This window comes from Oncorhynchus kisutch, linkage group LG3 (assembly GCF_002021735.2).
Source record: "Oncorhynchus kisutch isolate 150728-3 linkage group LG3, Okis_V2, whole genome shotgun sequence".
NCBI lineage: Eukaryota > Metazoa > Chordata > Actinopteri > Salmoniformes > Salmonidae > Oncorhynchus > Oncorhynchus kisutch.
In genome coordinates this window covers 32748184-32761755 of record NC_034176.2, presented here as the reverse complement: position 1 = coordinate 32761755, position 13572 = coordinate 32748184, and the positions used below count along the sequence as shown (strand labels likewise).

Genomic DNA, 13572 nt, shown 5'->3' with positions numbered 1-13572 from the left:
CTCTCTCCCTGTTTCTCTCTCTCTCCCTGTGTCTCTCTCTCTATCCCGCTATCTCTTTGTCTCTCTCCCTGTGTCTCTCTCTCTATCCCGCTATCTCTTTATCTCTCTGTCTCTCCCTCTGTTTCTCTTTCTTCCTCCCTGTTTCTCTCTCTCTGTCTTCATGCATTCACGTGTGACTGTTTTGGCTGAGGACAGAAAGAAAGGCTGTAGGAGAAAGAGAGCTTTATTAGAAGTGTTGCTGTTCTCACCAGTTAGTGTTCCATCTGTGAGCAAACTCCACCAGCAGCATGAGCTGGATCAGCAGGAAGAGAAACCCCCCTATAGCTCCCACATACCTCCACACTGAGGGGAGGAGAGAGAGGAGGGGCCAGGGAGAGAGATAGAGAGGAGGGAAGGGAGACAGAGGGAGAGAGGAGGGGGAGAGAGGTCGATAGAGAATGAGAGAGAGAGGAGGGAAGGGAGACAGAGGGAGAGAGGAGGGGGAGAGAGACAGAGTCAGGGGTAAAGAGGGGAGAGAGACAGAGGAGTAGAGAGAGAGGCAGGGGAGAGAGAGGAGTAGAGAGAGAGAGGCAGGGGAGAGAGAGAGAGAGAGAGAGGCAGGGGAGACAGAGGAGTAGAGAGAGAGAGGCAGGGGAGAGAGAGAGAGGCAGGGGAGAGAGAGGAGTAGAGAGAGAGAGAGGCAGGGGATAGAGAGAGAGAGGCAGGGGAGAGAGAGGAGTAGAGAGAGAGAGGCAGGGGAGAGAGAGGAGTAGAGAGAGAGGTCGGGGGAGAGAGACAGAGGGAGGAGGGTGATCACACATTTAATGTATTGCAAAGCTAACCATCAAATATCTAATCTCTTGTTCCATATGTTCTGCAGGATGTGCACACTTAGCTGCTGCATAACTCCTTGTGTGTTGTCATCGCATAGACAACCACAGGGACTAGATTCTCAGGCACACATGCACACGGTAACTAAAGCCTGCAGCTGCACCGGTCCTCTCCTCTGAAGGGAGCAGATAACAGACTCTCTTTCTCTCTCTTTATTTCCCTTCTCTCTTCTCTCAAAGCTGGTTAATAAACATGTGAATTCTTTTGATAAAGAAATTAACTGGAAACCCAGGATACGACATGTATGAAATGTTTTTCATTAACGGAAAGGCATTACAAGTCAAGGACAGTCACGCTGACCTCTACAGGTAAGTATAGGTGACAGAGATTTGAGACTCCACAGTGTGATAGAGCAGAGCAGGGCTCCGGTCTCTGTCCCCTCTGAGAGAACAAAGACTATAGACAGGAGAAGGATATAAGGGTCCATACCTTCCAGAAAGGTGTCCTGCTCTGGCAGGAAGAATCCTCCAACACAGCAGGCCAACAACACTATGAACTTCGGGAACCAAAACCTGTCAGAGAGAGAGAGACATAAACGTCACTACACACACACACACACACACACACACACACACACACACACACACACACACACACACACACACACACACACACACACACACACACACACACACACACATACCCATTGTGTATGGCGGCGCGGCAGCCGGTGGCAGAGTTGACTCGTAGGGTGAAGATACAGAAAACGAAGAAGAAGCAGGCCATCCCGAAGCAGACCTTGTACACAGCAGAGTAACCCACCAAGGTAGAGCAGTTCTCACCAGCATTCAGCTTCTCACACAGGTCACTGTAGAATGGGATCTACAACAGAGAGAGAGAGCGAGAGAGAGAGAGAGAGAGAGAGAGAGAGAGAGAGAGAGAGAGAGAGAGAGATAGAGAGAGAGAGAGAGAGAGAGATAGAGAAGAAGGAGCAATGTTAACCACTAGATAAATAAATAAATCCATACAAATTACAAATTATGTATGTGTTTAGTTAGTTAAGTACAGTGCCTTGCGAAAGTATTCGGCCCCTTTGAACTTTGCGACCTTTTGCCACATTTCAGGCTTCAAACATAAAGATATAAAACTGTATTTTTTGTGAATAATCAACAACAAGTGGGACACAATCATGAAGTGGAACGACATTTATTGGATATTTCAAACTTTTTTAACAAATCAAAAACTGAAAAATTGGGCGTGCAAAATTATTCAGCCCCTTTACTTTCAGTGCAGCAAATCATACATATTTTCCCACCTTCAGTTGTGGGATCTTGTTTGTGTATAGTTGCATATAGCTTTACGTTCGTTTTGCATTTTGTTGTTTTTTGGTGTCATTTAAAATAAAAGTATAATGTACGCCTACCACGCTGCACCTTGGTCTCCTTCTAACAACGGACGTAACACTAGCTTTTGTTTCGATGACTGTTATCAAGCTGGACAGAGTAAAGAGACTATAATGACTGTTATCAAGCTGGACAGAGTAAAGATACTATAATGACTGTTATCAAGCTGGACAGAGTAAAGAGACTATAATGACTGTTATCAAGCTGGACAGAGTAAAGGGACTATAATGACTGTTATCAAGCTGGACAGAGTAAAGATACTATAATGACTGTTATCAAGCTGGACAGAGTAAAGAGACTATAATGACTGTTATCAAGCTGGACAGAGTAAAGAGACTATAATGACTGTTATCAAGCTGGACAGAGTAAAGATACTATAATGACTGTTATCAAGCTGGACAGAGTAAAGATACTATAATGACTGTTATCAAGCTGGACAGAGTAAAGGGACTATAATGACTGTTATCAAGCTGGACAGAGTAAAGATACTATAATGACTGTTATCAAGCTGGACAGAGTAAGATACTATAATGACTGTTATCAAGCTGGACAGAGTAAAGATACTATAATGACTGTTATCAAGCTGGACAGAGTAAAGATACTATAGTGACTGTTATCAAGCTGGACAGAGTAAAGATACTATAATGACTGTTATCAAGCTGGACAGAGTAAAGATACTATAATGACTGTTATCAAGCTGGACAGAGTAAAGATACTATAATGACTGTTATCAAGCTGGACAGAGTAAAGATACTATAGATGTAGGTCCATTATAATTTCTACACTGTTTCAGTTTGGTATAAGTCATTTTAATGTTGACTGAGATGTTTTGACTCCCCTGCTCTAGAGGAAGCAGGACGCCCTCAGCGAATAGGCTTCAGACAGTGTCGACCTAATAGGTTACATTCTGAGTGTCACACTTCTAATGGAACATGCAGCGACACCAACCCCTCTTTCTTCCCTCTTTCTCTCCGACCTGTTTCTGAGGCTGTCAGCCACAACAAACAAAGACATAGAGGAATAAATTACCAGCCTGCTCTCAGCAGAGACAACAAATGAAACAGAAAGAGCAGGAGAGAGAGAGAGAGAAAGAGAGAGAGCGAGAGCAAGAACTAGAGCGAGAGCTAGAGAGAGAGAGAGAAAGCGAGAGAGAGAGAGAGAGAGAGAGAGAGAGAGCGAGAGCTAGAGAGAGAGCGAGAGAGAGCGGGAACTAGAGTGAGAGAGAGAGAGTGAGAGCTAGAGAGAGAGAGCTAGAGAGAGAGAGAGAGAGAGAGAGAGAGAGCGAGAGAGAGCGAGAACTAGAGCGAGAGAGAGTGAGAGCTAGAGAGAGAGAGAGAGAGAGAAAGCGAGAACTAGAGAGAGTGAGAGAGAGAGAGAGAGAGAGAGAGAGAGAGAGAGAGAGAGAGAGAGAGAGAGAGAGAGAGAAAGCGAGAGCTAGAGAGAGAGCGAGAACTAGAGCGAGAACTAGAGCGAGAGAGAGAGTGAGAGCTAGAGAGAGCTAGAGAGAGAGAGAGAGAGAGAGAGAGAGAGTGAGAGCTAGAGAGAGAGAGAGAGCTAGGGAGAGAGAGCGAGAGAAAGCGAGAGATATTGAGAGAGCGAGAGAGAGAGAGCTAACGAGAGAGCTAGAGAGAGAGATAGCGAGAAAGAGAGAGAGAGAGCGAGAGAGAAGGAGTATGCCTATAGAAAGTGAATGAGAGTTAGAAAGCCAGAACAAGAGTAACTTGAGTAATGTCTACGGGAAACCAAAAGAGCTGCTTCAACGCTGGGAGGAGGGAGACTCTAGAAAATATTTTAAACCAGCTTGGTTAAACCTCTGTAGCAGCGTACTGGTACACAAGTACTACGTACTACTGCTCTATCAAAACAAACTAACAAAAACCTTAAAACGTCCTTCAGTCTACGTCAATCAGGGCACCTAACTGTTCATCTTGGCAGATAATTGGTTGAGTCTGAAACCCCCAGCATGACTGTAGTATAGTCAGGCAGTCACTGGATAGAGCTGTTAACTTCTGATGGTATAGGGGACGCTTGCGTCCCACTTGGCCAAAAGCCAGGGAAAATGCAGCGCGGCAAATTCAAATAAAATGATATAAAAATCTAACTTTTATTAAATCACACATGTAAGATACAAATTAAAGCTACACTCGTTGTGAATCCAGCCAACATGTCAGATTTTAAAAAGGCTTTTCGGCGAAAGCATAAGAAGCTATTATCTGATGATAGCACAACAGTAAATAAAGAGGGTAGCACATTTCAACCCTGCAGGCGCTACACAAAACGCTGAAATAAAATATAAAACATGCCTTACCTTTGACGTGGTTCTTTTGTTGGCACTCCAATATGTCCCATAAACATCACAATTGGTCCCTTTGTTCAATTCATTCCGTCCATATATATCCAAAATGTCCATTTATTTGGCGCGTTCGATCCAGAAAAAAAACAGCTTCCAAATTGCGCAACGTCACTACAAAATATCTCAAAAGTTGCCTGTAAACTTTGCCAAAACATTTCAAACTACTTTTGTAATACAACTTTAGGTATTCTTAAACGTTAATAATCGATCAAATTGAAGATGGGTCTATCTGTGTTCAATACAGGAAGACAACAAACCAAGCTGCTTTTCAAATCTTGCGCAACTCTCAACAGTGTTATGCAGTTTCTAGATGGCCGTACTTGTTCATTGCACATAGGAATAACCTCAACCAAATTCCAAAGACTGGTGACATCTAGTGGAAGCGGTAGGAACTGAAAACAAGTTCCTAAGAAATATTCTTTCCCAATGAGAACTCACTGAACAGACAGAGACCTAAAAAAAAAAAGAATCTGAACGGTTAGTCCTCTGTGTTTTGCCTGTTACATAACCTCTAATGACTCCCCATCCCTCATGCGGGAGCGTAATCATCGACTGACACTAATTAGCATAACGCAACGGACATAAATATTCCTAGAAAATATTCCTATTCATGAAATTCACAAGTGAAATATATTGAGACACAGCTTAGCCTTTTGTTAATCACCCTGTCATCTCAGATTTTCAAAATATGCTTTACAGCCAAAGCTAGACAAGCATTTGTGTAAGTTTATCGATAGTCTAGCATAGCATTTTGTCCAGCTAGCAGCAGGTAACTTGGTCACGGAAATCAGAAAAGCAATCAAATTAAATCGTTTACCTTTGATGAGCTTCGGATGTTTTCACTCACGAGACTCCCAGTTAGATAGCCAATGTTCCTTTTTTCCAAAAATATTATTTTTGTAGGCGAAATAGCTCCGTTTGTTCTTCACGTTTGGCTGAGAAATCGCCCGGAAATTGCAGTCACGAAAACGCCGAAAAATATTCCAAATTAGCTCCATAATATCGATAGAAACATGGCAAACGTTGTTTATAATCAATCCTCAAGGTGTTTTTCAAATATCTATTTGATAATATATCCACCGGGACAATTGGTTTTTCAATAGGACCGATTGAAATAATGGCTACCTCTGTATTTTACGCGAGAATCACTCTGGGAGCCATCAGGTGACCAGTTGCGCAATGTAGCCGCTTACGCGTATTCTTCAACATAAATGAGTAAAACTCCGTCACAATGCTGTAGACACCTTGGGGAATATGGAGAAAAAGTAATCTGGTTGATAGCCCATTCACTGCTCAATAGGGACGCATTGGAACGCAGAGCTTTCAAAAGAGTCACTTCCAGATTGGATTTTTCTCAGGCTTTCGCCTGCAAAATCAGTTCTGTTATACTCACAGACAATATTTTTAGAGTGTTTTCTATCCTAAGCTGTCAATTACATGCATATTCTAGCATCTTGTCCTGACAAAAAATACTGCCCCCTAGTCACAAAACAAAAGTTATGTTATACTCACAGACATGATTCAAACAGTTTTAGAAACTTCAGAGTGTTTTCTATCCAACTATACTAATAATATGCATATCTTAGATTCTTGGCATGAGTAGCAGGAAGTTGAAATTGGGAACGCTATTTATCCAAAAGGAACGCTATTTATACCTTAAGAAATTAAAGTTCAGCACCACAGCCACTGCAGACAAAGTGTAGTAGGATACAGGAGCAGTAGGATACAGAGTAGTAGGATACAGAGTAGTAGGATACAGAGTAGTAGGATACAGAGTAGGAGGATACAGAGTAGGAGGATACAGAGTAGTAGGATACAGAGTAGGAGGATACAGAGTAGTAGGATACAGAGTAGTAGGATACAGTGTAGTAGGATACAGAGTAGTAGGATACAGAGTAGTAGGATACAGAGTAGGAGGATACAGAGTAGTAGGATACAGAAAAGGATACAGAGTAGTAGGATACAAAGTAGTAGGATACAGTGTGGTGTGATACAGAGTAGTAGGATACAGTGTAGTAGGATACAGAGTAGTAGGATACAGAGTAGTAGGATACAGAGTAGTATGATACATAGTAGTAGGATACAGAGTAGTAGGATACAGTGTAGTAGGATACAGAGTAGTAGGATACAGAGTAGGAGGATACAGAGTAGTAGGATACAGAGTAGTAGGATACAGAGTAGTAGGATACAGTGTAGTAGGATACAGAGTAGTAGGATACAGAGTAGGAGGATACAGAGTAGTAGGATACAGAGTAGTAGGATACATAGTAGTAGGATACAGTGGTAGGATACAGAGTAGTAGGATACAGAGTAGTGGGATACAGTGTAGTAGGATACAGTGTAGTAGGATACAGTGTGGTGTGATACAGAGTAGGAGGATACAGAGTAGGAGGATACAGTGTGGTGTGATACAGAGTAGTAGGATACAGAGTAGTAGGATACAGAGTGGTAGGATACAGTGTAGTAGGATACATAGTAGTGGGATACAGTGTGGTGTGATACAGAGTAAGAGTATACAGAGTAGTAGGATACAGAGTAGTAGGATACAGAGTAGGAGGATACAGAGTGGTAGGATACAGAGTAGTAGGATACAGAGTGGTAGGATACAGAGTAGTAGGCTACAGAGTAGTAGGATACAGAGTAGTAGGACACAGAAGGGTAGGATGTTCACTATGTTGTGTAGTAAGCTGTAAGTAGCCCGTGTGCCTCACCCTAATAATTGTGTAGTGGCTTTGCTGACATGCAATATGTTTGCCCCACCAAGATTTACAAGCTAAAATCGCCAATGGTGTGTTCGTGTGTGCAAGTGTGTGTGTGTGTGTGTGTGTGTGAAACATCTGTTTCATATGGAGATACAAAGCAAGGGGTATGCTCTATACAGAGAGAGAGAGACAAAGAGATACATATAGAGAGAGAGAGACCTAGAGAGAGAGAGAGAGACATTTAGAGAGAGAGACCTAGAGAGAGAGAGAGACATTTAGAGAGAGAGAGACCTAGAGATAGACCTAGAGAGAGAGACATATAGAGAGACATAGAGAGAGAGAGACCTAGAGAGAGACCTAGAGAGAGAGAGAGACATTTAGAGAGAGAGAGACCTAGAGAGAGACCTAGAGAGAGATACATATAGAGAGAGACCTAGAGAGAGAGAGACATATATAGAGAGAGAGACATATATAGAGAGAGACCTAGAGAGAGACCTAGAGAGAGAGACATATAGAGAGACATAGAGAGAGACATAGAGAGAGAGACACAGAGACATAGAGAGAGAGAGAGAGAGAGAGAGAGAGAGAGAGAGACAGCTCTATCAGAGAGAGTCTTTGACAGCTCTATCAGTGGTAGAGTAGTCCCAATCAGTGCCATAGTAAAACAGTCTGATAAATAGATGTAGTCAACTTGGAAATACAATAGGGAGAGGAAAAGAGATCTCACTGACGCTCACTCTGCCCTACTTTGGTCTTATAATATGATAGTTATTATATAGCCAGTGTTGTATAGAGCCATGATCACCTGAATTCCCTTCCATCTCAAATTACTCAAGCAAACAGCAAAATTATCTTTAAAAAAAACAATAAAACAACACCTCACAAAACAACGCCTGTCTGACCCAGTTAACCTAGTTAAGGCCTATGTACAGATATGAAGTAATGTAAGTCTGTAATGTCTATGTTCATGTTTTTAAATGTTGGCGTCGGCTAATGGGGATCCCAATACAATTGAATAGTTAATATGATAAACAATCAGTGTTATTTCCTAGAACTAAAGCTGGTTATAGTTTTCAGCCAAAACCATGTTGATCTTGTGTGTCACTGCTGCACCCTCTACAGACAATGTCAACAAGAGTGACACGCTCTCCTATTTACTCAGACCAAGTGACCAAGCCAGATGACACGTAGAAAAGTGTTGTAATAGTATTTTGTTACAATGAGGCATAATAACATCACCATCGGAGAGACAGAGAAAGATAACATCATTAGCTCATGAAGGGCTAGGCTCATTTTAGAGGGAATCTCATCCAGAAGGGAAACCCCCTACTGCAGCTCCTGGCCCATCTTCAGCTCCCCACCCAGCTCCTGACCCAGCTCCCGACCCAGCTCCTGACCCAGCTCCCGACCCAACTCCAGCTCCTGGCCCATCTCCAGCTCCTGACCCAGCTCCTGACCCAGCTCCCGACCCAGCTCCTGACCCAGCTCCCGACCCAATCCAGCTCCTGGCCCATCTCCAGCTCCCGACCCAGCTCCCGACCCAGCTCCTGACCCAGCTCCCGACCCAGCTCCCGACCCTACTACAGCTCCCGACCCAGCTCCAGCTCCTGACCCAGCTCCTGACCCTACTACAGCTCCCGACCCTACTACAGCTCCTGACCCAGCTCCTGACCCAGCTCCAACCTCTGACCCTACTACAGCTCCTGACCTAGCTCCAGCTCCCGACCCAGCTCCAGCTCCTGACCCAGCTTCAGCTCCCGACCCAGCTTCAGCTCCCGACAAAACTCCAGCTCCCTACCCAGCTCCAGCTCCTGACCCAGCTCCTGACCCAGCTCCAGCTCCTGACCCAGCTCCTGACCCAGCTCCAGCTCCTTACCCAGCTCCAGCTCCTGACCCAGCTCCAGCTCCAGCACCGGTCCAAACCCACGAGACAATACTTTCACAATGGGTGGATCAAACAAACAGAGAGCTGCTAAGACTTTTCTCCATAATAACAACTGGCTAAGAGTCCACAGAGTGGATCAGCCTGGGGCTGTAAAGCCATTCGGAAAGTGGCAGCTTTCTCACAGCAAAGACAGAACACCATAATACTGAAGAAAGAGAAGCACACACCCAGGAAACGCTGAATAGCACCGTGTCGTTCCCTCTTTCACTCAGCTCCCTAGTCCCTACCCTCCCTCTGTGAATAATAACCACCTCGCAGCCTCACACCTGTGTCCTTCACCTGCCCATGTGGAGACCGGAGCCCTCTGTACTAACTGAGCTGGGGCCGACAGAGAATGAAGCATTAATTTGGTAGAGTATCCTGATAAATAGATGTAGCCTACAGTACATGGACATATATTTGGAATAACTGAGCTAGGGTGTAGTAACTGAACTGTGGGGTTTACTGTACATGCCACGTTCCTCTTGTAGTCAGGAGTGAACTGGCAGCAGGACAGAGCACACTGAGGGAGGCTGTAACTCTGTGTTAGCCCCCGTGGCAGCCTGCACTAAACTAGGCCATCCTAACTACCGTACAATTACACACACAGGAAATGACACACAGCAGCCTTTTCCATAGCTCCGCTCCACTCTTCCAGGGAAGGCTTTATTACAGGGTTTATGTGGAGTTTAGAGCGTCCAAAACTATTCTAGAGATTTACTGGGTCTCTGTGTCTAAAACAACATCAAGGCCGGATACGAGACAGGACCAGACATTTAGGTGGTGTGAGCATGTTTCGTGTGTGTGTGTGCATGCACGTAGAGCAGTGTGTGTGTGTGTGTGTGTGTGTGTGTGTGTGTGTGTGTGTGTGTGTGTGTGTGTGTGTGTGTGTGTGTGTGTGTGTGTGTGTGTGTGTGTGTGTGTGTGCGTGCGTGCGTGCGTGCGGGTGTGACTGTCTACATGCGAACGTCCGTGTACTCACGTGGTCCCTCATCTCCTGCTCCACGGTGGGTGACATCATGACGACACAGATGACGGTGACGAGGAGGAAGTAGAGGGCGTACATGAACCGTGTCGATGTGGACTGCTTGATTTTAGGACAGCAGCCACAACAACAGGAGCAGCCTGCTGAGCCACAGCAGCACGCCAGCTACACCAGGAGAGAGGAGGAGAGGCACCGATACAGTAGAATGTCATTATGCTCAATACCATTATGGGGCGCTATCCCCGACACAGATTATACCTCGTCCTGGATTAAAAAGCATTTTCAAAGGAGATTCTCCATTGAGATAAAAAAAAGTTATGTCCAGCACTAGGCTTCATCTGTGTATGGGGAATCCATCCCTATAACAACATAATCAGACCCAGTAACTTCTGCTTACAACTCAAGGAGGGGAAATGCACAGAGGGGGGGGGCTTGATGCAGCTAAGAGGTTGAGCCTGAGTCCCGGCTGGCAACAGGGTTTAGAGCAGTAGCAGCTTCAGCAGAACCCTGGCTGGTAGAGTACAGAGCACGACAGGGTTCGATACTGCAGTCGCATTTGTGACTGTTTGGCTTGGCAGTGCGACACACATTTGAAATTGGTTCGAGGGTCCCAGTGAAAAAAATATACCCGTTTTTTATTTTTATTCTGCCGGTAATGTGCAATTAACCAAAATTAAACCAACTTTCTGAAAAGGCAACAAAGGCACAGGGATGCTCCTGTCTGTGTGTGTAAGGGCTCGACATATAGGGAGGATTTGAAACCCTCTGGCCCGGTCTATCATCCCCGTCAGTGTGCAATAATGTCATTTTTAATCTAGGCTATATAATTGATTAAAAAACAGATGGATTCCCGAAGCTGTTTGCTTGCTATGTCGAGAGAGACGCACCATATCTTCGCCAAACCCCCCTCCCCTTCTTCTTGATGCAACGTTTTAAATTATACTCAAGACACATTATCTTCACACATATTTTAGAGGCTGGTGAAGTATTTTGAATGATATTATTTAGATAATTTTGATGATACATCAATTTACTTTAGGGCAATCCACCATCCTAACGGTGCACTGTGCACCTGCCAACTTTCCTTTCCAATTCGCAAGAGGCTGAAACCAGAGAGCTGTACAGGGGCACAACTTTGGTGGGGGGGACTTTGTTTTCTTCATTTTATTATGATTATTTTACACTGCAAACAGCCTACCCGATCGCTTGGAGACGTCCCCATGGTCCTAAAGCACACACCGTTTTGATTCACATTCTAATTCTAAAATGCAATTTGGGGGGCATGTCCCCACCATACCCGGTGAAAGTTGCGCCCCTGGATCTATATATAATGATGAGATCATCATGTCTCCGCCCTAACAATGGCAGTCTTTGTCCTAAAGGCGGGAAGGCAGGTGACAAGCTTAAGTCTGCACATTATTCCCATAGAAACTAGTTGGGCTTACATTGGACAGATTTTGTTGAAAGTGAGCCCTCTCGCTTCACCTCTTCCTCTCTGCTGACACTATATCACTGGAGAAAGCATCCAAACGAGCGAAAACAGCGCCCAATGTATCTGATGCTGTCTGGCCAGGAATAGTATGACAAGCCATACTCTTTTGGTCCAGACAGCATCAGATACATGGTTGACACATACTGAGACAGACAGGCGCTGAGATTGATGCGTTTTTCTGTCGAGGCGCGCCTGTTAAATAAATGACCAAAGGCAACGAGGTACCGTAAGGCGAGCCAAGGTCCCCAAGGCCTGCCCATAATGCCAGGCCTGGTTGAATATTTGCAATGTGCAATTCAGTCATCATGGAATAGCCTTCCTTGAAAATCAGACATTGCTGCAGTAGATATCTCAGATAGGGTGGAGTGAGGACTAAGAGGGTTTTGTAAATAAGCATCAACCAGTTGGTCATTAACACTGGAACAGAACACATCAGACCGTTACAAACACATGTGTTTTACTGCGTAGGGTTAGATAGACTGGCTTGTGTCCCTTTTGTATTACAAACAGATTATGCAACAGACAGAGGCATCTTAGATGGTAGGATAGTTTACTCCCATATAACAGACTATGTCACAAACTCTGTAGGCCTCTGTAGGTCTAAATCCTGTCTGTTTAGTTATAAGAATGTATCATGTAAGAGAGACATGAGAGGAAAAGACAGGCATGGGATCAGAAAAGGATCTTGTGCACACTGTTTTTGTCCCCCAGTACTGAAGCTCAATGCAAACCCACCCTAACTTCCTGAACACAGCTGTGTGTATTCTTTAGGATCTATTGAAAATCGTTAGGCTAGAGAACGGAACAGCAAGAGGGTGGGGTTCTAACTAGAGGAATAAAGGAGAGTATCTCAGTATGGTGTATAATTATCCAGCTCCCTCCTTCAGAAAAGAAGACAAGGCCTCTGCTTATGAGAGCAGTTAGACAGAACAGGCCCATCTCTGTGTGGTGATTGGTAGCTTCAGAGGCTTCAGTTTCAACAGCGCGGGTTTGATGGGTAGGAGAATCAGCCCCCTCCTGTATACCCTATTCACCTATGACTGCATTGCCACACGTCTCCAACTCAATTTTCAAGTTTTCCGACGATACAACAGTGGTATGTACGCCTGATTACCAACAACGAGGAGAGCCCTCACAGAGTGGTGCCAGGAAAATAACCTCTCCCTTAAATTTAACACGAGCTGATCGTGGACTACAGGAGACATCCACATCGATGGGGGAGCAGAGGAGAGGGTCAAAAACGTCAAGTTCGACGACCTGAAATGGTTCCTTCACACAGACAGTGTGGTGAAGAAGGCGCAACAGAACCTCTTCAACATCAGGAGGCTGAAAAGATTTGGCTTGGTCCCGGGCCATAAGACCCTCACAAACTTTTACAGAGAGCATCCTGTCGGGCTGTATCACCGCCTGGTATGGCAATTGCACCCACCGCAACCACAGGGCTCTCCAGAGGGTGGTGTGGTTAGCTCAACACAATATCAGGGGCACACTGCCTGTCCACCAGGACATCTACAGCACTCGGTGACACAGGAAGGCCAAGATGATCATCAAGGACCCCAGCCACGGCCTGTTCACACGCTACCATCTAGAAGGCAGAGACGGTACAGGTGCATGGACCACCACTAGCCGGCCTCTGCCCAGTACTCTGACCTGAACTTCAGACACTGTCACTAGCCGGCTACTAGGTCTACCCTGTACCTTAGTGACCGCTGCCCTATGTACAGTACATACTGTACAGTCATTAGGTTTGCAAAGGGTCGGAAACTTTCCGGGAAATTTTCTGAAACTTTCCATGGGAAGGTAAGCCCGGGAATTTGGGGAATTTTTCCTAAATTCATCAAAAAAAGTTAGCTTATAACAGTGAACCTTTTTTGTGGGATACACATAAGGCAAATCTAGGTCT

At 44.8% G+C, this 13572-nt stretch overlaps 1 protein-coding gene across 2 annotated transcripts in view; it reads right to left on the bottom strand.

The window, feature by feature from the left end:
• The window catches only part of serinc5 (serine incorporator 5), a 50169-nt gene that overhangs the window by 16735 nt on the left and 19862 nt on the right, over positions 1-13572 (bottom strand). Inside the window, exons 2-5 of one of the 2 annotated variants that reach the window (XM_031804476.1) lie at positions 10175-10342; positions 1514-1692; positions 1300-1382; positions 249-342 (exon numbers count right to left, since the gene is read on the bottom strand). In XM_031804476.1, coding sequence (XP_031660336.1) covers positions 249-342; positions 1300-1382; positions 1514-1692; positions 10175-10342 — 524 coding nt within the window. The remainder of the gene's footprint in view (positions 1-248; positions 343-1299; positions 1383-1513; positions 1693-10174; positions 10343-13572) is intronic. The other variant, XM_031804477.1, reaches the window with a different exon arrangement.